The sequence below is a fragment of the Pelodiscus sinensis genome, chromosome 9, assembly GCF_049634645.1.
Source record: "Pelodiscus sinensis isolate JC-2024 chromosome 9, ASM4963464v1, whole genome shotgun sequence".
Classification (NCBI taxonomy): Eukaryota; Metazoa; Chordata; order Testudines; family Trionychidae; genus Pelodiscus; species Pelodiscus sinensis.
In genome coordinates, this window is record NC_134719.1 from 58,766,572 (window position 1) to 58,790,375 (window position 23,804).

Genomic DNA, 23,804 nt, shown 5'->3' on the forward strand with positions numbered 1-23,804 from the left:
CGTCTTCCTCCATTCAGCTTGCAGGTCTAGTGTCAAAACTGTGGTCACCATCCAGCTCACCTCAAGATCTTGCTGAAGCCCCAAACAAAGAAGGAAGTCAGGACCAGTTATTTTTAAGGCCGGGTTTGGAGAGACCAAGGTCCTGTTGACAGCTTTTTAAAAGGAGCAGTGCAGGTTTAACTTTTGCAACGAAGTGTTGCTTTAAAAGTTAGTCTTGCCTTCCTGTTGGTGGCCATTCTCTTGCTGATATTTCCAGGGTCCAGAAAGCTCACCAGCATGGAAGATTTCTGACTGCTTGCTGAGTAACTACTGCTGGTGCCCCTTTGCTTCCAGCTGCATTAATGCTGCTGAGGTTAAATCTGGTTCCTGGGATTCTCCTAAGGAGAGTCTGGCTGAATTATTCCTCACGTTGATCTAGTTTTAAAAGGCTTCCTTCCCTACAGCTTCTTTCTGGCTGAAACTGTGGCCTCAGTAGTGCAGTGGGGGAAGCGGTTTTCCTCTTCCCAAGGAAGTAGAAAACTAATGTTTCCTTTTTCTTCCAGATCGTCGACAGTGGTGTGCAATCATCATTCTCTTTGTTATCTTACTAGTGGTGCTTATCCTGTTTTTTGTGCTGTGACGGACTAACCTCCCTTGGACTCATTTCCCTGCCACCGCCCCCAATAAAAAAATGGGGAACTGAAACTTACTGTGTTCCTCCATTCTCAGAGATTTCTGTCCATGAAAACTTGCATCTGGACCTTACTGCTCTCTTCTGTGGACTAACACCTGTGGCATGACTCTTGCAACGTCCGTGTCTGATTCTAGGCCTCATCAGCTTGCCTGAGGGGAAAACAGAACTGATGTGATCCCAAATTCTTGTGTACCTGGGACATGCTGCTGTGTGGACAACCGGCCGGCCGCCTTCTTTCTCCGTCTACATGGAGTGGCCTAGATTTAGATCTAAAAGGGAACAGGCAATTCAGAAGGCATTCACCATTGTTAATATGTCCATCCAATCCAGGTGTGAACCATATGAAGTCTGGAAACATCCTAAGCTGCTACATATTCCCCCTTCCCCTTGTCAAATGCCACTCTTCTCAGATTTAGACAGAGTAGTGGTTCCTTGGCACAGTATTTCATTGACTGTTGGAAGCTGATCACCAGCCAACAGTGCAGCACTTCCAAACTAATAAAAGTTGGTCACTGGGAAGGAAGAAGACACAGGAGCAGCAGCGTCGATGTCTGTAAATGCATTAATTCATACTCTGGCTATTTTCACTCCAGTGCAGAGCCATAAGAGACAGATGTGCAGGGAGAGAGATTGCTTTTAAGGGTGCTTACACATTCTGCTTTTGAAAATACTAAGTGTTGGGAGCAGCAAGGTCTTCGACCCTATGGGATTAATCAAAGGGGAGCTATGGCTTGTAACAGCTGACTCGAAATCTAAAGTGAACGTGAGTCTGTACCTAACAAACGGGAGTGGCTGTTGGTGCTGCCTGCTAGCCTGATCTCAGAACAGTGGTATTGTTTTGACTTGACACAGTTTAAGTAGCTTGATCATGTTAGAATCATGAGCAAAAGAAACTTGCGAGACATCTCAGCAGAATCTTACATACTGTATATTTATGAACTATAAACAGACTAAGCTGCCCTGCCTGAAGCCGCTGTCAGTATAAACTGCAGCACTTTGTTTCACTGCACTGTTAGCCAAGAGTTGACAGACTTCAGGCTGAGGGTAAACTTTTTCTAAAGCTATTTAAATCTTGATTATATAGGTCTCACTGAATGATGCTTTTTTGCTGTTGTGTAACTGTATGACTGCCTCAGTTTAACTGCTGTATCCATTTGCAAGGGATTTGTCATGTTTAAAAATAACATACAATATTTTGATAAATAAATTTCAAAGAGGTTATATATGAATGATTAGGGCCATATTCTGTCCTTGGATGTGTCACATCCATTGACTATGAAAGCACAGGGTAGACTATGGCATACTAAATGCATATTAACACACACGTAAAAATAGGATGTCTTAATTTTTTCCCTCATCCAGTATTTTTTTTAGAGACTTTAAACATTGTGACAAACAAAAAGCCAGAAAATGCAGTTAAGGGAGAGACTCTACTTCATTGTTGTTTCCCTAATCACTACATTACCTTTGAATTGCCTGGCATTTCAGCTTTGTTTCACATGTTTGTTATTTAAGCCTAGGGTTTGTTTTTTTCTTTGTGGTGAATTCGTAATTACGCTTAATGAGTCACTGTTTTATTTAAAAGTGTTATAAGGAGTAAGGAGAAACATTCATCTCCTTGATCTGATGATAGAAGCAGCAACAATGGGCTTAAATTGCAGCAAGGGCAGTTTAGGTTGGACATTAGGAAAAACTTCCTTTCAGGCGGGTTAACCACTGGAATAAATTGCCTAGGGTGGTTCTGGAATTTCCATCATTTGGACATTTTTAAGAGCAGGTTAGATGCCTTTCAGGGATGAGAGATGATGCTTGGTCCTGTGGTGAGTGCAGGAGATTGGACTTGCTGTCTTTCAAGGTCACTTCCAGGTTCTGTGAGTCTAAAACGTGTCCGTACCAAAACTTGGTCTAGAAGGGCTTAACCTGGCAACGATGTTTGGGCGGAGGGGGAATGGGGGGAGACAGAGAAATAAACTCAAGGAGCTACTTTATACTGCAAAACTGATTAAAGGAAAAATAGGAAAGGGAGCTTTTTAATTGTGTTCAGAAAGCTTTAAGGAAACCAGGCTTTTCTTTGAAAGCCAAAAGTTGGAAATTGTTGCCCATGTACTGCAAATGTTGATAGCTAAAACAGCAGGCTGTTCCAATATTAGCCCGTTCAGTGGGTTCCTTCCTCAGGGTACCTTTGAAAGTGAGATTTCAGCTTTAATGAGATGTTTCTTTGTTCTACATTGTAATCCTAACTAAACTTACTGCTGCGTCGCAATAATTGTGGCTCTCAGACTAAATTACAATAACCCACCTACATACAGAAAATTGAATTTGTACGTAACACTTAAGTTGCAACATATGGAAAGTAAGCCTGTGCTTTGTCTATTAATGCCTGCAGAATTAGGGAGAACTGCCCTCTACATTTTAGAAAAAAAACAGCAAGCAAATGGTCTGGTAGCACTTTATAGACCAACAAAACATGTAGATGGTATCATGAGCTTTCATGGGCACAGCCCACTTCTTCAGATGACCGGAGTTATGATTAGGGGATAAGGAAACTCGAAATAAATTGGAGAGGGGGGGGGGGGAGAGAGAATTATTTTAGGTGATCATTTTTCATCCTTAAATGGGACATGTATTTATTTAATGTATCCTTATCTATTTGGGGGAGCCTCTGCCATACCGGCTTTCTGTATTGTTAACAAAATGCAGATTACCTTTAACCGAGAGTTTATCTAAACTATAAAGTGAATTCAGAATAAGATAGCTGTTCCTGAGTAACTCCATGCGTCAGCCCTTGTTCTGGAACAAGACAGCCTTGTTGCTATTTAGCTTTACCTACTTTGAAGCTGTAGACAAGCTCTGAACTACTCCTTGACTTAGTATGTCACCAATAAGTTACATTTATCACGGGCATGTTAAATTCTCTGCTTCCTCTAGAATCTGTTAAATTCTTGCTGTGCATGCTGGAAGCTAAGCTGATTTGCTCCATTATAATCACATTTGCATGTAACATCTCTTCAGAAATAACTTTTCAGTTGGCAATTGAGGAAGCTAACCACAGAATTCCCATTGGTGTAATAGGAATCTGAGGGCCTGACCCAGTACCTTTCAATGCTTGGCCCTCATCCGTGTTGCTGTTACAAAGGGAATTTGGGGCTGTGCATGCACTGCTGCTGTGTCTGTCACTGGAGAATATACTCAGGTGTTTTATAGTTGGAACAACAGCCCGTGAAATGACTAACTTTAGACACTTACCTCAGAAAACTCAGCCTAGATAAACCAGGGAAGGAAGACTCCCCACTTCTAATTCTATTTAACTTCCTGCTACTGTCTGTTCAGCAGAGGGCTCAGTGGTGGTAGTTCATTGTAGAAGGTGAGAAGAGAGAGATCTTTCCACTGATGACAGCTCCCCACTTACATTCCAGTGGGCTATGTTCTCCAAAGAATTTTTCATTGAGCCGTACAGAACGGCTCCTACATGTAAGGAAATTTTAGACTCTACCATGTTACTAGAAGCCTATTCAACTGTTGTGCTTAAGTGCCTGTCTAGATGGTGGTATCGCTGCTAGCTAGCAAATTCAGTGTCTCCAGTCCTCTTCTCCTTGTAAGCCTGCTTGTTCCTGTTGCCTTTTCACTTATGTCATCGAATGGTGGCACCCAATGAATCCAGCCACTGGAAATACTTAAATGGGTTTTTTTAATAACCCTTTGTTAGAAGTGCAAATATGTATGTAGAAAGAGAGAGAGATGGCTACTGTATTACAGTCGAAAATTCAGACTCTCTAAAGTTTGGGGAAGCTAGAGAGCGCTGCTGTGAACATAGTCCAGCCTGGTGTGCTGGATGTTAATCAAATTGCAGCACTTTCTGAACTCTGAGAAAGATCCCGCTACAGAATCTGGGCCAGTTAATGTGATGTTTTCATCTTGCCTGGGTGCTCAGAACATCCATACTAAGGCTATGTCTTCACTAAACGGAAGAGCAATGCTCCTGTGATCGATTTTTTTTTTTCCAGCATTCAATTTATCAAGTCTAGTTAAGACTTGCTAAATTGAACTCAGAGGGCGCCCCCATTGGTGGCTGGTATGCCTGCTTCTGCAAAGAGTAAGGGAAGCCAACAGGAGGATTTGCTCCTGTCCGCTTTCTGCTCTGGAGACAGCAGGAAACATGAAACAAGTCACGTCAACTCCAGCTACGTAATTAACATCTAGCTGGAGTTGCAGATCTTAATTCGACCTTCCCTTTGTGTTGACCAAACTGTTAATGAAGAGGTTGTGGCTCGCTGGCTGTAGAGTTCGATGTTAATGCCATAGTGGCGCTAAGTCTCTGAGGAATGAAGGCTTTTGGCCATCCTTTATGGTTGAGCACTCGGTTATTTTTAACGGGGGGCGGAGGGGACCTGAAATGGCTAGCTGGGGCTTATTTGCATACTGTAAACTTTATTGCAGGGGTGGGGAACCTTTTTTTGCTGACCCACAGCAAAGTCAGTCAGGGGCTGCACACAAGTGGGAAGCAAAGTGAGAAGCCCGGACTGAGAAGGAAAAAGACGCTCCCCTCATTGCCCTTGCACACCAGAGCCTGGCGGGGGGGGGCAGGCTTAGTAGATTGTGTTCTCCAGCCCCGAGGGTGGGTGGCAGGAGCACCAGTGCGATCTCCCCAATGTGGGGGGAAACCTTGTGCCTCGGGAGCCAGATCCAGGCAGGTTGGGGATGGCAGCCTGTGATTCCCCCCACTCGGGCGCTGATCAGAAGAGCTGTTAAACAGCTGGTTGTGTTGTAATTGAATTTTCCTCAGAGGGGAACTAGACAGTCATCTCCAGTGTTCTATCTGGGTTAGCTGTGGGACAGTGCCGTTTCGTTCTGGTGTGGTTCATGGTGTAATACACAGGGGGCTTCTCTGCTCTGATTTTTAAATGTTCAGCCCTGGGCGTTACCTTCTTCAATCAGAGCAGGGAGTTCTTAGGCTGAGCAGAGTTTTGGTGTTAGCTGGGGCACACGCATTGATGATGTGGGATGCCAGGCACCTGGTAGCCTCCAAGTCTCTCTGATCATAAAACACTGAAGGGAGACATGGTCCATCACTGCTGTGACTGAAGTCCGTTCATCTGCTACTTTCCTTTTCTTTAGGGTGGGGCAGGCTGCGAATGACGGCCTTTTAGTAATGCTGTTTACAAGCAGAGCACCTTGTTGCATTCTCTTATGGCGAGGAAGAGATGGTATTCCCCATGACCCTCCTAGCCCCCTCTCTCCATACAGGGCTTAGGAGGTGTGTGACTAGTCTAGAATCCAGGAGTGGAGCTGCAGTTGGTTGGTGATGGGAGAGTGGCTGAGAGTCCTTAGCCCTATTTTTCCCCCCCTCCATGACCGCACTTCAGTTCCATGTAATCTGCCGAGATGGTTTCTACCGTTTGTTGCGGATAACCTCACAAGCGCCAAGAGACCCACAGAACTGACCAGCCAGCAATAGTTGATGTTTGTTGTCATGCTTCAGCTTTCATTACAAGGAGCCATGCTTTGGGATCTGCAGCCTTAATGCATTACGTTGCAGCGGCTATGCTTCAGCTTATTCTGCACAGAGAACAGCTGGGAGCAGAGCCTGTGACAATGTGCAACCCCCATTTTAAAAAATGGAAGTGAAATTTTAGCAGCACCCTGAAGTTACAAAGTAGTGGTGGAACGGGCTTAAAGCAGGCAGGGGGAATCTAAGGCCCCCTGCTTGCCTGGATCTGTCCCCTTAAGGCTTCCTGCAGTCTGCTTGCCCCCTGCCCATAGGACTAGAGCACACAATCTACTAGCCTGAGCTGCCTATGCTCTGGTGAGTGAGGGGAATGGGGGAAAGTGTCTTTCTCCTTCATCAGGGCCACGCTAGTGAGGGGGTTGGTTTGTTTTCTTCTTGCTTGTGTTGCAGCCTGACTGATTTTTCTGTGGGTTAGCAGCCCCCACTGCAAAAAAACATTCCCTACCCTTGGTTTAAACCGTCTCCCACTGCTGTACGGCTTTCAGGTGTGCATCTCCGTTTCCAGCAAAAGGGGGAAGGCAAGACAGAGTTCTGATGTAAAAGTGCAAAGAACAAAAGTTAGGGAAAAGGGCACCTGGTCGCAGTCTGTCTGCTTCCTTCCAAATGAACAACACAAAAGCACACACGCTTGGCGGAGAAGCCCCAGGCTGCGCACATGGAGCCAATGGATTATTTCAGCCCTTGAAAGTTGTTTTGCTAAACATGTCCATTTGGATTTGAGATTGTAATGCAGAAGTGTTCTGACCGCAACACTGCTAGTGCTTGTGTCAAGTCAAGGCATAGAGGTAAAGCATTTGTGTGTGGTAAGCAGGAATCGATGGATAGAGGCTTCGCGCCAGTAGTCAAGGACTAGTGCTGCCAATGTTGTTAGAGTTAGTGCTCGCGCCAGAGCAAATGCATAACCTCAAGCCATGCATGGACAAAAGCCCACCCGACGATGGCACACAGTCCGTTGAGACATCCGCTTTCGCTTTCCAACAGGGACACAACCAACCCTCTCCACTATCCTCATGATTACAGTAAAAACCCTACGGTGCATAGGAGGTAGGCTGGCTAGTAGAGAGCAGGGGGGCTAGGTATACCAGTCATGATGCTGCAGGACCAAATGTTTGGCTTATTCCACAGTGCTATGGAAAAACTCACTCAGCTGTAGAGCCAGCAAACGAACTCTCCAACAGCCCCTCCTTAGCACAAGCAAGTCCCCCCTCTAACATGCAAAGTGGACTAAAATTGAGAATCCCTTCTTACTGCTTCCTGGCCCCTCCCAGGCCGAGATACACATGACAAACACACAGCTGCCTGGCTCTTGCTTGTTTTCTCTAGCAGTCATTCATCCCACACACTGCTCCATTGTTTCAGCCTTTAAATGCAGCAGGGAGCTGGCGCAGCGCTGTCCCATGCTAATGGTGCCATGGTGCAGCAGCTGCTTGTTCCATTTGGAGGCACCGGCTGCTCCCCGAGGTGTTGCTCAGAAAGGCAGTGCATCTGGGGGAGGAAGGTTATAAAAGACGCTGACTTACCCCAGGCAGATGTAACGTTCCCCTCCTCGGTGTGGGAGCCAAGGGTGCAGTGATCAGTCCTGGTGCTCCATGGATGAAAGTAGGAGCAATGCAGGCCAGAGTGGAAAACCAGCTGCGGAATAGTTGCTGGGTGTTGACGTGAGTGTGTTGCGCACTCTGGTGCTAGCAGTGGGTTTCTGCGCCAGAAAATCTTGACTCCAGTTCCCAGTGGCTCTCCATGAGATATGGAAGAGACACACATTTTGCTACAGGGAAAGGGAGATGGGGGTCTGGCTGTGGAAAAAGTGAAGTGGGTTGGTGTGAAGTTCTGAGCTGATCTTTATGGGGGAGTGAAGTTAGCGGTTCATGTCGTAGAAAAGTTATTTAAGTAGCGCCAAGCGGAGAAAAGCAGTTTCCCCTTATGTTCTAGAAGCCAGTTGCCCCTAAGGAATGTCAGGGTCGCTCCAGGCAGCTACGAAGCAAGTGTGTGCTTCAGCCAGCCACCTCCCAGGAGAAATGTTCTGGGTCCTGTTACTGATCTCCCGATTCATCTCGTTTCCCTCTGCCGGACCACTTGGTATTAAGTGGAACTCTGCCCCAAGGCCCACTGGCAGGAGAGATTCTGGAGCTGGGGGGGGGGAGAAAGCTAGTCCTGGAAAACTTGTCTGCTGGAGGAGGTTTTGCCCTGTGTATAGGCCCATGCTGTGATCCTGAAGCACAGCAAAGCAGCTGGGCTGCCGGGATGTGAGATCCTGCTGTCAGTTTTCCCCTGAAGTGTTCAGTGAGGATTGACAGTCGTTCAGTCCTGTGGCATACAACGTGAGAACCATGGCAACTGTGCCCACGAAACTCTGTGTGATCCTACTGCTTAGTAGTAGCTGTTGGAGAGTAAGGATGCTGGGCAATAGAGCAAGGCCTGTGAGAAACATTTTAAATAATGAGCTGCCCTAGTCTGTTACAGCAACGGCGTTACTCTGAAATACCCTGGGCTTACTTCCGCGGCTGGAATCATGTTACCCTTATGAAAAGACCCTTTCCCCCTTCCACACCATTAAAGTGGCAATTCACTGAACGTTCGTCTCCTCTATATTTTTTCTGCTGGGGGAATGCCGTGGCACCTTAGGCCATCCCCAATGAGGCAATGGTGGTGCAGCCACGAGTAACGTGGGGGGCACGCCTGGAAGCACCTGGAGGAGGAGAGAGCCCTTCCTAGGCAGGGCTTCGGCACTGAGGTGGAGGGCCGGCAGCTCCAGGTCTGGCTGAACCGTTCAGTCTCCATGCCCAAAGCCGGGAGTGCTACCAAAGGAGCAAAACCCGCCGGCTTCTACGCTGTGGCCTGGCTAATATGGGCAGTCGGTCGTCCTGTGCCAGTTGTCACAATGGCAGCGGATGGCTACAGCTCTGGGCAGCTACTAGTGAGTGTGCACTTCAGCCAGCTACTTCCCGGGAGAAATACTCTGTTACTGAGCCCCCGCATCATCCCGTTTCTCTCTGCCCAGCCACTTGGTATGAAGTGGAACTCTTCCCCAAGGCCCACTGGGGGGAAAGATTCTGCCTGCAGAGCTGGGGCACAGAGGTGGCTGCCAACGGCCGGGCGCAGCAGCAGTTCCCTTTCCTCGCTTGCTTTCCTGGGGAGGACAGTGCCTCTAGGAATGTGCCTGGAACCCGCTCTGCACAGGCCCGCTGGCAGCTGGGGTTGTGCCCCCCACCTCGCAATCCAAGTGACCAGTTGCCAGACAGAGCCTGCAATGGAAATGGCAGGGAAGCTATTTCCTGCCATGTGGACCCAGTTGACCTTCCCTGAAATTGCAGCGAGGGCCTTGCCAAAACAGCCATCTGTGAGCAGGTGCTAGTGCGCTGGGGGGGAGGATTGGGGGGTGAACACAACTTGCCACCTGCTGTTCCTGGAAGAGAGGAGAGGTGCATCGTGCCAGGGCCCCCGCAGCAAACGCTGCTGGGGAGAGGTGGGGGCTGTCAGCAGCCACTGTCAAAGGATCCACTGCCCGGAAAGTCACTCGCAGCCTTCCCACAATGGAAAAGGGATTGTGCCCTCCCCTCTGAAAAAACTCACCGCTCTGGCCATTAAGAGGAGCAGAGTAGGGCTAGTGAGTCCTTAGCAGCCTTTGCAGCCTCGCTGGGAAATTCAGAACTGAAATATTCCACATTGCGCCCATAGGCTAGTTTGCTAATGCTGCTGCTGGCTTCCTCCCGGGGGCGGGGGACAGAATTACGGTGAAGAAGGTCATTGGGCGCATCTTTCTATTCTTCAGTCTCACGGTCAGAGCACGAGCACCCCAGGAGCTAGCGGGAGCTACGGGAGGCTTTCCAGGGGGAGATCTAAGGTGCAGTGCTATGGATGCTGCTATGGGCCAGAAGCAGACATTTCTCTGACCCCACCATGGTCCCTAATACCGCTGATGAAAGGACAACAGCTGTTCCAGGGCAGGATTTGGTGTAGGTGTGGGGGGGTGTGGCTCAGTGTTCGGTGCTCTCATTCACCTGGTTTCTCTGAACTTCAGCTGGAATTGAGGGCCGCTCGTTCCCCTGCGGACAAAGCCGGATTCACCTGATTTTCCTTTGTCCAGCCTATCAGAGTACACTGTGCATCTTCCTGCTGAGCCAGCCGTCACACCGCCGGTTTCTGCATCTTCCTCTTCGCTTCCCACCTGCTGCTGAAAGGGAGCCCGAGGAAAGAAATTCCAGTGAAACTAACAGCAAGGCGGATGCCAGCTCGACATAGGGATAGGACGGGGACTTTATGCAGGGGATTACACAGAGCACTGAAAAAACAACGAGGAGACCTGTGGCACTTCAGAGAGGAACAGATTTATTCAGGCATAAGCTGTCCTGGGCAAAGCCCCACTTCCTCAGAGGCATCAGATGTCAATCTGTTCGTCCTTAAGGTGCCAGCGGACTCCTCCTCGTTGGTTTTGTGAATACGGACTAACACGGTTACCCCGGTGATACGGATCAGCGCGCGCACGGCAGAGTCAGCCGGGTTATGAGCCGTCGGTCCTGATGAGAGGCAGAAAAGATCACGTTCGCGAATATCTCTTTTGGCAGGTCTCCCACGTCACCCTAGGGGGCCTCGTTCACAGGTGCTGTGGGAGCCGTAAAAATGCTCTGGACGTGGAGTTTAATTACCTTGATTTCAATGCCTGATCCACTCCCAGCGGCGGGACACAGACTGGAGGAACGGCCACTCCACACCACTCCCGATGAGCTGGTGACTAGGGGGCTGGAAGCTGCCTGCTGTCCACCAGCAGCATGAGTTCAAGATTCTCCTCCATCAAGCAGCGAGGTTGCCAGAGCTGGGCCTGAGGCTAAATCCAGACCTGAGCTATCAGTAAAGGAGGGAAAGGTGTTTGGATCCAGGGCTCAGGGCCCAGGCTGGCATCCAGTGCCCGATACCATGACAAGTCAATCCCCCCACAGCTCCTGGAGTGAAAGTCTTTACATTCTAATTTACTTTTCAGGGCTTAATTCTCTTTGCTTTCCAGGGTTCAGCTTAGCAAGTGAGGTCATGCTGGTCACCGACACACATGCGCTGGCCCCGTTCTGCTCCGTCTAGGGTGCAAACTTGGCAGGGATTTTTTTTTGTAATTCCTATGGGATTGTCTTGAACAAAGCTGCCCTCTTAGCTTGCCCTCAGACCTGTATTTGGGGGCATATTTAGGTTGATTGTGTCCCGTGGAGGTCCCCAGTGTGTTTGTTTTCCAGAACAATGGGACAGTGTGCCTGGCGTTCTCAGTCTTGCAGCAAGAAAGGAAGCAGGTTCCTGTTTATTTCAGTGTTGCCAACTCTAAATTTTAGCACCAGCCTCCCACTTTTTGGGGGTGCGCTGAAAGCCCCAGCTCTTGGTGGGAGTTGTTACAGGATGACCTTGGCATAAGGATTTTTCTAGCGCTCATGGCTGAAGACCAAAGCTTGACACTACGCAACAGAACCCTTTTTGGACAACCTTGTGATTTCTAGAGAGCCGGGGTTGGCAAAATTGGTGCCTTCAAAACAGCCGCACGTCCAGCAGTTTGCTGGGCTCTGTAATTAGGGATGTGACCGGGGCAGGGGCTGCCTTGGCTGTCCATCCCCGCCACCTCCATTCAATCAGTTAACTGGTTAAATGTCACAGTTCACTGGCTAACCAATCTGAATTAGAAGTGGTGATCAGAATGGCATTGCTCCCATGCAGACCGTCTCTGGCCCGGTGCTGCATCCTACCAGGAGGAATGGCAAAGCGCACGCACTGTACGGGCTTGAAAAACTGGTTTTCCAGAACCGCTGGGATCTCGCGCCCGGCTGCCACTCGGGGGGCCTCCTTGTCTTGGTGCCTCGTTTTCAGCCACCGCTAATCTCATCTGCCTGCTTGGATTTTGCTTTTCTTCCTGTTTCTTTTTTCTGCCAGCCAGTTTCGGAGTCGCCCCCCGAGGTGGCATTTGAACCGGGCGGGCCCCCTCTGGCGGGGGACTTTGTAGCAGCATGGAGAGGGAGGCGGAGGTGATTTGTTATACTTCACAGGCGCCTTCTTCAGAAGAAAAGCTCTGCAAGCCGCCAAGCTATTCCCCCGCCCCCGGTGAAGAACAGCCAGGCAATCTGTCCAGACACCCTGGGGTCATTAGCATTGGAATACGAACTCTCCGGGGGCTGGAGAACAAAAGCCGAGTTACTCATCCAGGGAGTGGGATGGCGCTGGGCGAAGGGGAGGCGGCTGGGAGAGCTCAGGAAGAGCTGGAGCCGGGCAGGTGTCTTCCTTCCTTGGCTGCTGGCCCAGAGCAGTTTGAGGCCTGCAGTGGGCGTGAGCAGGGCACTGAGGCCTGCGGCTGTGGCCGGGGGATGGGGGGTGTCTGCCTCTGGAGGAGCAGACACAGCAGCGTGGGGGGGGGGGCGCCTGAACCCAGCTGGTTCTCTCCGGCTGCCACGGAGTTGGGATGCTGCACCGAGGAGGAGAGCGGGGCTGTGCCTAGCTCCTGGGGCTGCATGGAAAGCCGGCAGAGCAGAGGCTACAGGCCCCCTCCCGAGAGCACCAGAAAAGCTTCGACACTAAGACTGGCAGAAGGGAGCAGTCACACGCCGTGGTGCCGCCTCTGGCCAGTCACTGTGTCCACGTGTGGGCGGAACCTCCCTCGCACGTGCCCCTCTGGCTGCACAGCGCCCGTCCCCACGGTGCCCACCCACCGTCGGCACAGCAGCCAGCTCACTGTACCGCCCAGCCCAGCAGCCTGCTGCTCTCTGGCAAGGCCTGGCCGGCTGCTGCCTCCCCCGTCCCATGGGATCAGCCGGCCGACCGGGGGAAGACCCTGCTCGCTCCCACTTGCAGCTCCCTTTGGCCCCGGCTGCGGAGCTGGGCTTGGCCTCCAGGCCTGCTGCCCTGGGGTCCAGGATGAACCCCTCTGCGGAGGTGGGGAGCAGCAGGGCCCAGGGCTGGGAACCAGGCACAACGGAGTTCTGGTCACCGTCTCCAGCCCATCACTTCAGCGCCTCAACAGCCAGTCACGCCACCTCCAGGGAAGCCGTGGGGCCGGCTAGCTATTGGAGGGGCCGCCGTTCCTAAAGTTTGAGCTAAGGGCCAGGTAGCTGTCCCTTAAGGGGCTGGGGGGCGTTACACTGTCCCACGCAGTGGCACTGGGACCCTCCCCAGAGAGAATGAATCTGCTCTATGGCCGTAGCTGAGAGCACTAAGCTCCAGAGGTCCCAGGTTCAGTTCCACCTGCCGGCACCATGGAAACACTTGGCCTTTGGCTCCCCGTGTGTGTGAAGGACAGAGCCGGTATCTGCTGCTCCCACAGAGCCGCCTGGGCTGCTGCTTGCCAGGATGGGGAGAACACAGGAGAGGCTGTTCCTGGTCTGCAGGCTGGAATGAATCCAGAACTGCGCTGCCAGTCCGAGTGCCTGTTACCTTCCCAGGTCTGGGGAGCACCTGCAGGCCGCACTGCGGGGACAGGCTGCAGCCAACGTGCTCTCTGCGACGTACCTTCGCTGGCGCGCCAAGCAGCCTGGGCCAAAAGAAGCCCAACGTTAACCAACCTCCAGCCGCCCGGCCGTGTGGCTCGCGAGGGACGTCCCTCTCCTCAGCAGGGCAGGGTGCGCCAGCACCTCCTGTGGGTCGCTCAGCACTTCTCACAAGGAGACCTTCACTCGGGATGGCTTGCCAGCCGTCCCAGCCACTCTGCCCCGGGGCTCCGGCCGCCTGTCGTCCTGGAAACGCGGCCTGCAGTGTCAGGGCCTTTTTGGTGAGGGATAAAGCCAGCAGGAAGGGGCGTCTCCTCCTGCCGAGGGGCGGTTCTGCTTGGGGGAGCACGGGGTGACTGCCGAAATTCAGGGCTTTCCACCCCCGAGTTCAAAGCCCCTGTACAGAGGGAAGCGGAGCAATGGAGGGGGTGCAATTGTCCTGCTCTCTCCAGCCAGCCCTCCAGCACAGAACCCAGACACCGCCTCGCTGTGGTTCTGAAGGAGGAGGCACGACCCCCATTTTACAAGATGGCCCTTTGCAGCTCCCCTGGGAACGCGCAGCTGCGGGGACACGCTGCCTGGCGGAGCAGCTGCTCCTGCTCGGAAGCCCCAGCGGCCGCCTGCACAAACTGCTCAGCCGGCCTTGCCAGCGGCGGGAGCATGAGGGTTAACCCAGGCGGCTGGCCCCAGGGACAGCCACATAGCGGGTCCTTTCAAGAGGCGGCCCCTGGAGCCCCAAGCTCTCCATCTGCCGCCACCACCCTCCGGCCGTGACCTCGGCTGGCCGTCCCCCTTGTGCTCGCCGCTCTGGGCTAATGGTCATTTTGGGAGGGGACGGGGGAACGGCTCCAAGCTCTGGGGGAGCCAGACACTGCTTTGCTGCCGGTTTTGTTTGTTATTTAATACACGCCTAGAGCTAAGGCGCCGCCTCCACTGGGCCCCCGCTGAGACAGAGCAGGGCTAGCTCTCTTCCCCCCTCCCCGGGCACCAACTGGGACCCAGGCAGGGCCAGCCAGGGCTAAGGGAGGCAGCATCCAGGCTCAGCCTAGCGGGTCCCTCTCCCTGGGGCGAGTTGTGACAGGGAAGCCTGTCCAGTGTGAACTGGCCAAGCCCTGAGCCAGCCACTATCCAACCAGGCCTGGGGGGAACAGCTTCCCCTCCCCTCCCGGGAAGGGTGTTCCCTGGCCGCTGGGACAGGCCTCCTTGGGGAGAGTGGGGCGGGGAGGGCTGGACCCACAGAGCAGGTGCACTCCCATAACAAGGTAAGTGAAAACTACCAGTAGGGAGGAGGGGCAGAAGTGCCTCCCGGCAGAGCAAAGGCCCCAGACGTGATGGGGGGAGTGAAGGCCCAGGAACAGGTAGGACAGCCGGAGTGGGAGTGTGTACGTCACAGCATATGCCGCACGCAGGGGCAGAGTTAAGGTTAGGAGGAGCAATTTGCTTAGAACTTCCCCTCTTTTCCCAAGTCCTCCGATTTGCCAGCAAAAGAGCAAAGCAGATCGTTTGGTTACTTCCTCTCCATCGCTCCCTGCGCGCAAAGCTTCTCCTTTTCTGGCTTTCCACCCCCAGTTCCCTTTCCTGGGCTGGCTCCTCCTCTCTCCGGCCCTGCTTTTAAGCAGCATCCCCTTACATTGGTTCACAATGTACCGCAGCCCTGGCCCCTTCCCCTGGCTCACCCCACGCAGTTCCAGGGGCCTTACTTTGCTGGTTCTAGGGTGCCAGGCAGAACCGTCACATCCGCACACGACTAACGACCCCAGTAAGTTCCTTGCCCCACGTGTCCCCCCATTTGGGCTCAGCTGAGAGGTCTCCAAGCCCCCAGCTCGCATTCCCTCTGCTCAGGCCACATGGAGCTGCCAAACCGGCTGCCAGTCACCTGGCTTTTCTGCGGGACTTGCCCCAGCTCCGGTTGGACTCCAGTTTCCAGACATTAACCGTGTGGAGTTGCCAGACCAGCCTCTGGCAGAGGCAGTTTAATGCTCAGCGCCGAGGTACTGCAGGCAAGTCGGCTCATCCCCAAACACTCACTCCACAACCCACGTGACAATCTTCCTGCTGCTGCAGCCTCCCCCCCCTCCCTCCGTGAGGCTGGAGCCCTGCCCACCACTCTGCTGTCCTGCTCCCCTCCCTCCAGATCCACGGACCCCAGCTCCACACCCACCCCCCAGCCAGAGGCCCTCCACAGCTGCGGGATGGCTTTTTGACAGACCCCGACTGGCTGCTCCTCCCTGCAGCCCATCTTATCCCTCCCAGTGCTGTGTATCCCGACCAGCACCGGCCGCATGCCCCTCCCAGGGCACCGGACAGCCCTTCCTGCCCGCCCCCACTCACACCTGCTCCAGTAACTCAGGGCCAGAGGTGGGGAGCGTCCACTGCAGATTTTTAATAACTTAAGAGAAACAGTGATGCCCGGGCAGAGGTTTCCAGCCCTGTGGAAACGGGCCCCTCCCCAGGCCGAGCGGGTCCCGTCAGCGCATCCGGCAGGTCCCTTATTTCGCCTGCGTGAGTGAGCTCAGCCGGGCCATGGGCCTTCATCACAGGCGGGCTCTCGGGAGCCAGGGAGCGCTCAGCGGCTCCGCGACTGGAACAGGCCTGACTGCCCCCAGGGCACAAGGCAGACCCGGCGAGAGGCAGCACCGTGCCGGCGCTCCGAGCTGAACATACAGCTGCTGCCAGGTCCCCACCACAGAGCCTCGTGGATTGGGCAGCGCCCCTGCTGTCTGGCCACTGGGAACAGCCAGGATTGAGCCGGTAAGGAGGAGGAGGGGGGCAGAAATAAGCCCCCTCCCCCCCCCCCTGGTCCAGCCCAAGCTGTCAAATGCGGGAGAACAAAATATTGCACAGAAAGTCTGGCCTCCGAACACTGCAGTCCCCCAGCTGTCTGCCTGCGGAGTCAGGCCTCGGTCCTGTCACAAGGCCTCTCCTCACAGCGGGAGCTGGGCTCTGTGCCTAGGGCTCTGGCCCCACAGGCATCCCCAATGTTCATCAGCAAGGCCTCTGAGCACCGCGGTGCACCGGGTTTCCCAGGGCCACTCACAGGCCCTGGCCTCCTCCACGTTACTGCCGGGCAGGTCTCTGCTTGAGCACACGGAGGGACAGGGCGTCGGCCCGGGACAGCAGCTCGTTGAGGTGGGCCAGGCCGAGCCTGGTGACCTTGGCGCCGTTCACCTCCAGGATCTCATCCCCCACGCCTAGGAGCCCTGCGTACAGCTTGGCTGTGCTGGCGTCGGCCATTTCCTGGACGTAGATGCCTGCAAAGCAAAGGGAGAGCGCGCTCAGTGTCCCAACCAGGCGCAGCTTCCTAGAACCAGCAGCCCGCACCTACTCCTGCCCTTCCTCGGTCGCCAGCGCCACCCCCTCTGCGCCTCCCGCAGGAGCACTGGGCCTCCTGCCAAGCAGAGCCAGGCGTGCTACGGCCAGCTCCCCGGGGAGCAGAGGCCGGGAAGACAGACCGGGGGAAGCTCTGTGGCCAGACCTGTACGGAGAAGGGACATTCTCCCGGCACACGAGGAGAGGATTTCGCCTGGATGACAGTGAGGGCAAGGCCTCGCTCTTCCTGTGCTTGCACAATGGGAGCTCCGGGCAGCACAAGAGAAGCCGGCTCTACGCGACGCACTCACCCTCCGCATGTGCAACGGACCCAGCTGCTTCGCCTGTCAGACCTTCCTGCTCACGCCATGTTGCTCAGCGCACCAGGCTCCGAGAAGCCAGGATCCGGAGCAGCATCCCTCACCCCCCGGTGCACCAGGCCGCAGAGGGAAGGTCGCAACTGCTCCATCGGTGAGAGGAGCCAGAGGGGCTTAGGCCTCAGACCGTAGGACCATCGATCTCTGCCTGCAGGCCACACGTTGGCCGCTTGGAGTCCCCAATGGTCCGTACACCGTGCATCGCCCCCGTGCAAACACACCCCAAACGTGCAACGTGACGGGGGAAGCAAGCAGCAAAACACTCGCACAACAACAGACGAGGGAGGAGAAACATGAAAACCACCGTGTCCCCCAGGAGCAGCAGTGCGCTCACCCCCGGTGCTCACAGCCGCACAGCTCCAGCCTGCCAGGGGAGCTCCACCACAATCAACCACCCTGCCGAAGGAAAGGGGCTCTGGCCTGGGGGCAGGCTGAGACCTGCCTGGCCTGCTTTAAAGGGCTCCTCAGCCGCTGGGCGATAAGAGCCCTTAACCCTTCCTTCTCTTTCCACAGGGGGCTCCTGGTTTGGACTCTCAGCTGCAGGGGGCAGAAGGAGCTACCCCCGGAGCCCAGGGCGGTTAGGGTCGAGGCACCTGGCAGCAAGGGCACCATGTGGAGGCTCTGTAGCCTCTTCTAAAGTTTGAACCCCTGGGTTGCATACTTGAGGTCTGCTTAAAGCTCCACAGGCAGCTCTACACTGCAGTGGAGTTTGTGCTGCTCCCAGCTTTGCCTTAGGGGCAGGGAGTTTGTTTATATGCAGAGGGAGGCAGAGTGATTAAAACAACAATAGGCCGGGCATGCAAGTCACTGAAAGATCCTTAGATGAAGATGAAAAAATAGCCAGGCGCTCCACTTAAAAAATAGGGGGGGGGGGGGGGGAAGTAGGAAAAAAATAGCGGCGTGCTCCCGGGGTCTGCACTGGGACCACGGCCACTCAACTTGAAGAAGGGGTAAACGGTAAGGTGGCAAAATTTGCAGACGATAGGACGTTACTCAAAACCGTTCTCTCCAAAGCTGACTGCAAAGAGTTACCAGGGGATCTCACAAAACTGGCAGATTGGGCAACACAAGGGCAGACAAAGCTTTGCCCACGAAAGCTTATGCTCCAACACTTCGGTTAGTCTATAAGGTGCCACAGGACTCCTCGCCGCTTTTGCAGATTCAGACTAACACGGCTGCCCCTCTGATACACGAGGGCAGATGGAATTCAGTGGCGATAAACGTGAAGTGGTGCACATGGGAAAATATCCCACCTATACGTACAAAGTGATGGGGTCTAAAATAGCTGTTCCCACTCCACAACAGATCTTGGAATCACTGTGGACAGTTCCCCGAAAACATCTCAATCTAAAAAGCTAATGGACTATTGGGAATCTTTCGGGAAGGAACAGATAAGACAGAAAATATCATATTGCCTCCTCAAAGTCATGGCATGCCCATATCTTGAATACTGCATGCAGATCTGGTCAACCCATCTAAAAAAAAAGATATATTGGATTTGGAAAAGGAACGGGAATAATTAGGGGCTAAGAAACAGCTTCCATATAAGGAGAGATTAATAAGACTGGGACTCTTCAGCTTGGAAAAGAAATGACCGAAGAGCGGGGGATATGTTATAGGTCCAGAAAATCACGAGTGTGGAAAAACAGAATCAGGAAATGTTATCTACTCCTTCACTAACATAGCACAGGAAACTGACCCAGTGACAATGACAGGCACCACATTTAAAACAAATAGAAATTGTTTCTTCAGTCAACCTGTGGAACTCTTTGCCTGGGGATGGTGGAAAGGCCCAAACTGCAAGAAGGTTCCAATTAGAACAAAATAAGTTCAAGGAGGGTAGGGCCATCAATGGCTACTAGCCAGGATGGGCAGGGATGGTGTCCCTAGCCTGTTTGCCAGAAGCTGGGAATGGGCGACAGGCAATGATGGCCTCTTATGGTCATGCCTTCTGAAACACCTGGCATTGGCCACAGTCTGCAGACAGGACACTGGACTGGATGGACCTTTGGTCTGACCCAGTCTGGCCGTTCTGATGTTCGTATATAGAACCCAAATGTATCTGCCCCCTGCTATAGCCCATTACACTCCGCTCCCCTTCCAGAGCTGAGACACACCAGGAGTCCCTTAAGTGACTTCCCACATCAGAATATTTCAGCGTTAGAACTGGGTCTAATGTTTATTTAATTGTATTGACTATAGGAATTAGACACAGTGCTCCTGTCCACTAATTGCTAAGTTACTGGCCAAAAAACTACGGTTTTCAAGTGCCTTAGTAGCTCCTGTGTGTGTGGGAGGGCTGATGGGGTCCATACCTGCTTCCTGATTTGTTTGGCTTGTACTGCACATACTCAGTAACACTGCTGAGGCGGCCATCCTCAGTCTGCCTCCCCCATGCCCTCATCCCCCCACCCAATCACGCATGTACAGGTCACTCTCCCCCCCCCCCCCCCCACACACCCCAACATCTGAAATGGCGGCCCTGCCCGGCCGGACGTCTCACTGGACCCGCTGTGGGGATAAACCCCGGCGTCGGGCCCGCCGAGCTAGCAGGGCAGGGAGCTCCCTACACATCTTCAGTGAAACACAGTGTCCAAAGTCAAGGCTGGCTAAGTGAAACCCCAGCCTCCCTGGAACACACCTGCTGCTAGAAGAAACCCGCAGCCACGGGTCAGCTGCACTGCACTGGGTGGGAAGAACCTGGCAGTCTGTGGACTCAACCCGGCCCTGAGTCTTATCCACTTCCGGGGACTCTTCCCTGTTTCCCGGGGGACTCCGAGAGCAAAGGGCTAGCCTGAAGCCGGTGGAGGTCCCAGCCAGCTACTGCCTGGCACTCCAGAGCCCCCTGGGGATGCGTGGGCACCTGTACCACCCTCGGCTGCCATGTCCCAAGGGCGATGCTCATGGAAACCAAAAGCAGGTGCTGCTACTCAGTGGAATCTGCTCCTGCCCCAAACCGGCTGCCCGCAGGTCACCTGCCATCATTGTCCAGGTTCCCCCCAGCCGTGGGCAGCAACCCTGAGTTTTTAGATGACTGACTGGCTTCCCTCCACCTCTCGTCCCATAAAAGCTGTGGGGGTCACGCTCCCTGCCCCAGGAATGTCAGTCACTCCCAGCCCAGGCTGAGTGACACACACAGGCGCCTGTGTACAACACGCCAGAGGAAAAGTCCAGCTCCCTTCCAGCAGGTGTGAATGACACACGCCAGTCTCAGGGCTGTGACTCAGCCCAAACAAGGGATTGGCCCAAACGGGAGACAAGCCAGGCGGGCAGGGACTAGCAGCACTAATCAAGTGCAGAGGGTACATTTGGGGGGTCTCAAGAAGCTGCAACAAAAGCTACTCGACGGTGCGGCTACAAAGCCCCACACAAGACTATTCACAGCAGGTACCTGTGTCGGGGCGACCGTTCCCAGAGGAGACACGGAACCCGAAAGTGCCCTGTGGGGGGCGCTGCAGCTCCAGCTGGCTGGTTCCATCCGGGAAGACTTCTACCACCCGTCCAACTGTTCGCACCAAGTCGGGGGCCCCAATGTCCTCCACGCTGAGGGAACGCCGGGGCGGGGCCCCCACTTTCCTGGAGGGAGAAGGGAATGAGCCAGAGGGGGAACATTACGGCCGTGTGGAGCAGAGAACCCTCCTCCCGGGGAACAAGGGCCTGTAACACATCAGCTACATGGGAGTAAAGGGGTGAGGCCTAGTGCTTCAGACAGATCCTTCACCTCAGGGCCACAGGTTCAAGTCCAGCTTGCACTCAGAGGAGCCTGAGGCAAGTGCTTGACTTGTTAGTACCTAGTAAGGACTCCCCCTTCGCTCTCTTATTTCAAGGCAGAGGAGACCCTGATCTTGCCGAGGGAGTTCGGAAGAGACCCAGAGTGCTAGACTCTCCAGCTCATTCCTCGAGAGCCCAGGTGGGGTGGTCTCCCCCACCCACCTCCATCTCCAGGACTTCGTTCAGTCTCGTTTCTAATTACTCCATGAATGGGGCTCCCTTCGCTTCCCCACAGGCTGTTGGGTCACATACTGAGAAAGTTTCCCCCTATAATCACCTGGATTTCCCTTTATTCATTTCATCCCCTCTCTCCTCATTACAGCCCCCCACCCACGCCAATCAGTGCTCATGCTAACAGGCAGCTGCATCCGAATCAGAGTTCTGCATCTGCCGCTCTCCGCTGCACACGGGGGAGGTTTTAGCAAACCAGGCATGAGGTCTGCAAGGCCTCTCTGGAGTTGGCTCCTCAGGGGTAGCTCCCCCAGAGGTGGCTGCACAGTGCTGGCAAAGTAATTTCTGTGGCATTTAATGGCTGCATCTTTCTCTCCTCTGCTCAGAGTATCAGCTCCCTTTTCTGGCTTCCCCTGCCTGTCCCCCGAGGCCCTGCACAGTTCTGCCCCCTTTGCATCTCCCCCCGTATTCCCCCTGCTCATCCTCTCGCCCGCCAATCTGCTAACGGGTGTCTAGGCCCCTTGTGCGCCTTCCCCAGGACGGAGAGAGATGAGCCCTCTTGTGTGACTGGGACATTTATTTGGAACCTCGACCCAGGTATGTGATTGGGACCAGCCAATAGACTCCCCCCAGCACTCCTGTTATCACCCTTCTTTCTTACCCTGGCACCTTCTTCCAAGCTGCCTCAGGCACCAGGAATCCCTCTTCGCTGCCCCAAACCACAGCCGTACTGGTTTGCAACAGAGCTGCTGAGTGTGCAAGGACCAGCTCTCGCTTTCTGCTTTGTGCAGCCCCTTGCACACAGACCCCTCAGCAATCAGCACCAGCTCTCAGCACGGACTAGCAGCCCCCGGCCTTCCTGCATCCCTACCGGTCAGCTGCTTGGCTGTCCCCTGGCTCGCCCACCAGGTAAGAACCGGACCGGTCCGCCTTGCCCAGGAGAGAGTGCAGGTTCTGTACAGAAGAGGCTTTTCTCAGTTGGCAGAAGGGTGACACCTGGTGGGAGAACAAGGGTACTGAGTCAAAAGTCGTTCTGGGAGAGAATCCAAGCAAACCGGCCAGGCAACCTGTGAGCTCCCGGCACTTGAAACCTCAAATCCTCCTCCTCCCTCTGCAACTCTCCAAAAGCCATAAAAATCAACCGAGGAAGAAAAACAACCTCCGTTTCTTCCATCTCCCCGGCATCGCCGGATTCACAGAAACGTGCGGACAGGCGTGTCGGACAGAAGAACCAGGAGGTACTTGCCATGCTCTGCTTGGCGCTGGTGGGGCCTCAGTTCTGGGCACCACCCTTCAGGAAGGATGGGGACAAACGGGGCAGAGTCCAGAGGGGCGCAACAAAACCAGTGAAAGGTTTAGAAACCCTGCGCTATGAGGAGCGGTTAAAAAGCTGGGCACATTTAGCCCTCAGAAAAGAGAGGGGACCTGCTAAGAGTCTTCCAATATGTTAAGGGCTGTTCTGCAGAGGACACAGATCAGTGGCTCTCCATGTCCACCGAAGGTAGGAACAGACGTAATGGGCTTCCTCAGCAGACTTAGGTTACACATTAGGAAAACCTTTCTAGCACTAAGGGGAGCTCAGCTCTGGAACAGGCTTCTAAGGGAGGTCGTGGAATCTCCCGTTGGAAGTTTTTAAGAGCAGGCTGGACAAACCCCTCTCGGGATGGGTCTAGGTTATTTGGTCCTGTTACAGGGTATGGGGCTGGATTAGGTGACCTCTCAAGGTTCCTTCTTGAGCTTTTGTCACCCCAGGGGAGTACTCACACGCCGGCCTGGTCAGCTTGGGAACTGGGTGCCCCGAAGGCATCCGACGGGCCTTTCTTTCCTAAAATTCCCTCAGCAAGAGTGTCCTGGACTGCCCAGTGCTGGTGAGGAGCAACATTGCACAGGGCCCCTTGGGAACGGAGGGGCTTTGGGCAACTGCAGTCCCAAAGAAACCTCATTTGCAGATCACTCTCTCAGCTCCATACAGCGAAAGGCTGCAGACAGATTTGGTTGTAGACCAGCCTCCCGGCGCCAGTGCCCTCCTGGGCGTGCCTAGGTCTGACCCTGGAAAGGCCCATCAGGCAGGACCATGCAGAAAGTGCGACTGTCAACATCACTCAAGCTGTGTCGATCAGACAGACAGACAGACGCTCTCGGTTGTCCATTCCCCACCCCTACTGCACTCTTCTAGCCTCTTCCGGCTACCTTGCTCGGTCACTTTCCCAGCGTTTCCCTTCCCTCCCGTGATGCCTGTAACACCGCTTTCCTAGGACGCTTCACTGCACAGTCTGCACGCATAACAGTGGAGCAGGGGGCCTGGCAGGACAGGGAGGGGGCATCTCTGCAGTGTGGCCTAGTGGCTAGAGCATCAGACTCGGACTGTGGACACATGGGTCCTGTTCCTGGCTCCACCACTGACCTGCTGGGTAATTGTCCCCCTCTGTGCCTCAGTTTCCCCATCTGTAACATGATAGTGGTACCGACTCCTCTGGGGACCCAGTGGTGAAAATTGCTATAAGAGCTTGGGATTATGATTTAGTGTCGTTCTCCAACATTCTGTCTGTAGG

General features: G+C 53.9%; 2 protein-coding genes across 6 annotated transcripts in view; one reads left to right on the forward strand and one right to left on the reverse strand.

Annotated features, from left to right (window-relative positions):
* Window positions 1-23,804, forward strand: part of STX6 (syntaxin 6) — a 60,363-nt gene that overhangs the window by 20,485 nt on the left and 16,074 nt on the right. The window contains exon 8 of one of the 2 annotated variants that reach the window (XM_075936813.1): window positions 543-1,895. The exons of the other annotated variant lie outside the window; for it this stretch is intronic. Within the exon in view, the coding sequence (XP_075792928.1) occupies window positions 543-619 (77 nt within the window). The 3' untranslated portion in view covers window positions 620-1,895. Of the gene's footprint in view, window positions 1-542; window positions 1,896-23,804 lie in introns of those variants that run through there. 2 annotated transcript variants of the gene reach the window in all.
* Window positions 15,984-23,804, reverse strand: part of KIAA1614 (KIAA1614 ortholog) — a 33,786-nt gene continuing 25,965 nt past the window's right edge. For 3 of the 4 annotated variants that reach the window (XM_075936810.1, XM_075936809.1, XM_075936808.1), the window contains 3 exons: window positions 22,124-22,248; window positions 20,702-20,886; window positions 15,984-16,875 (listed from right to left, as the gene is read on the reverse strand). In XM_075936810.1, coding sequence (XP_075792925.1) covers window positions 16,682-16,875; window positions 20,702-20,886; window positions 22,124-22,248 — 504 coding nt within the window. In that variant the 3' untranslated portion in view covers window positions 15,984-16,681. Of the gene's footprint in view, window positions 16,876-20,701; window positions 20,887-22,123; window positions 22,249-23,804 lie in introns of those variants that run through there. The other variant, XM_075936811.1, reaches the window with a different exon arrangement.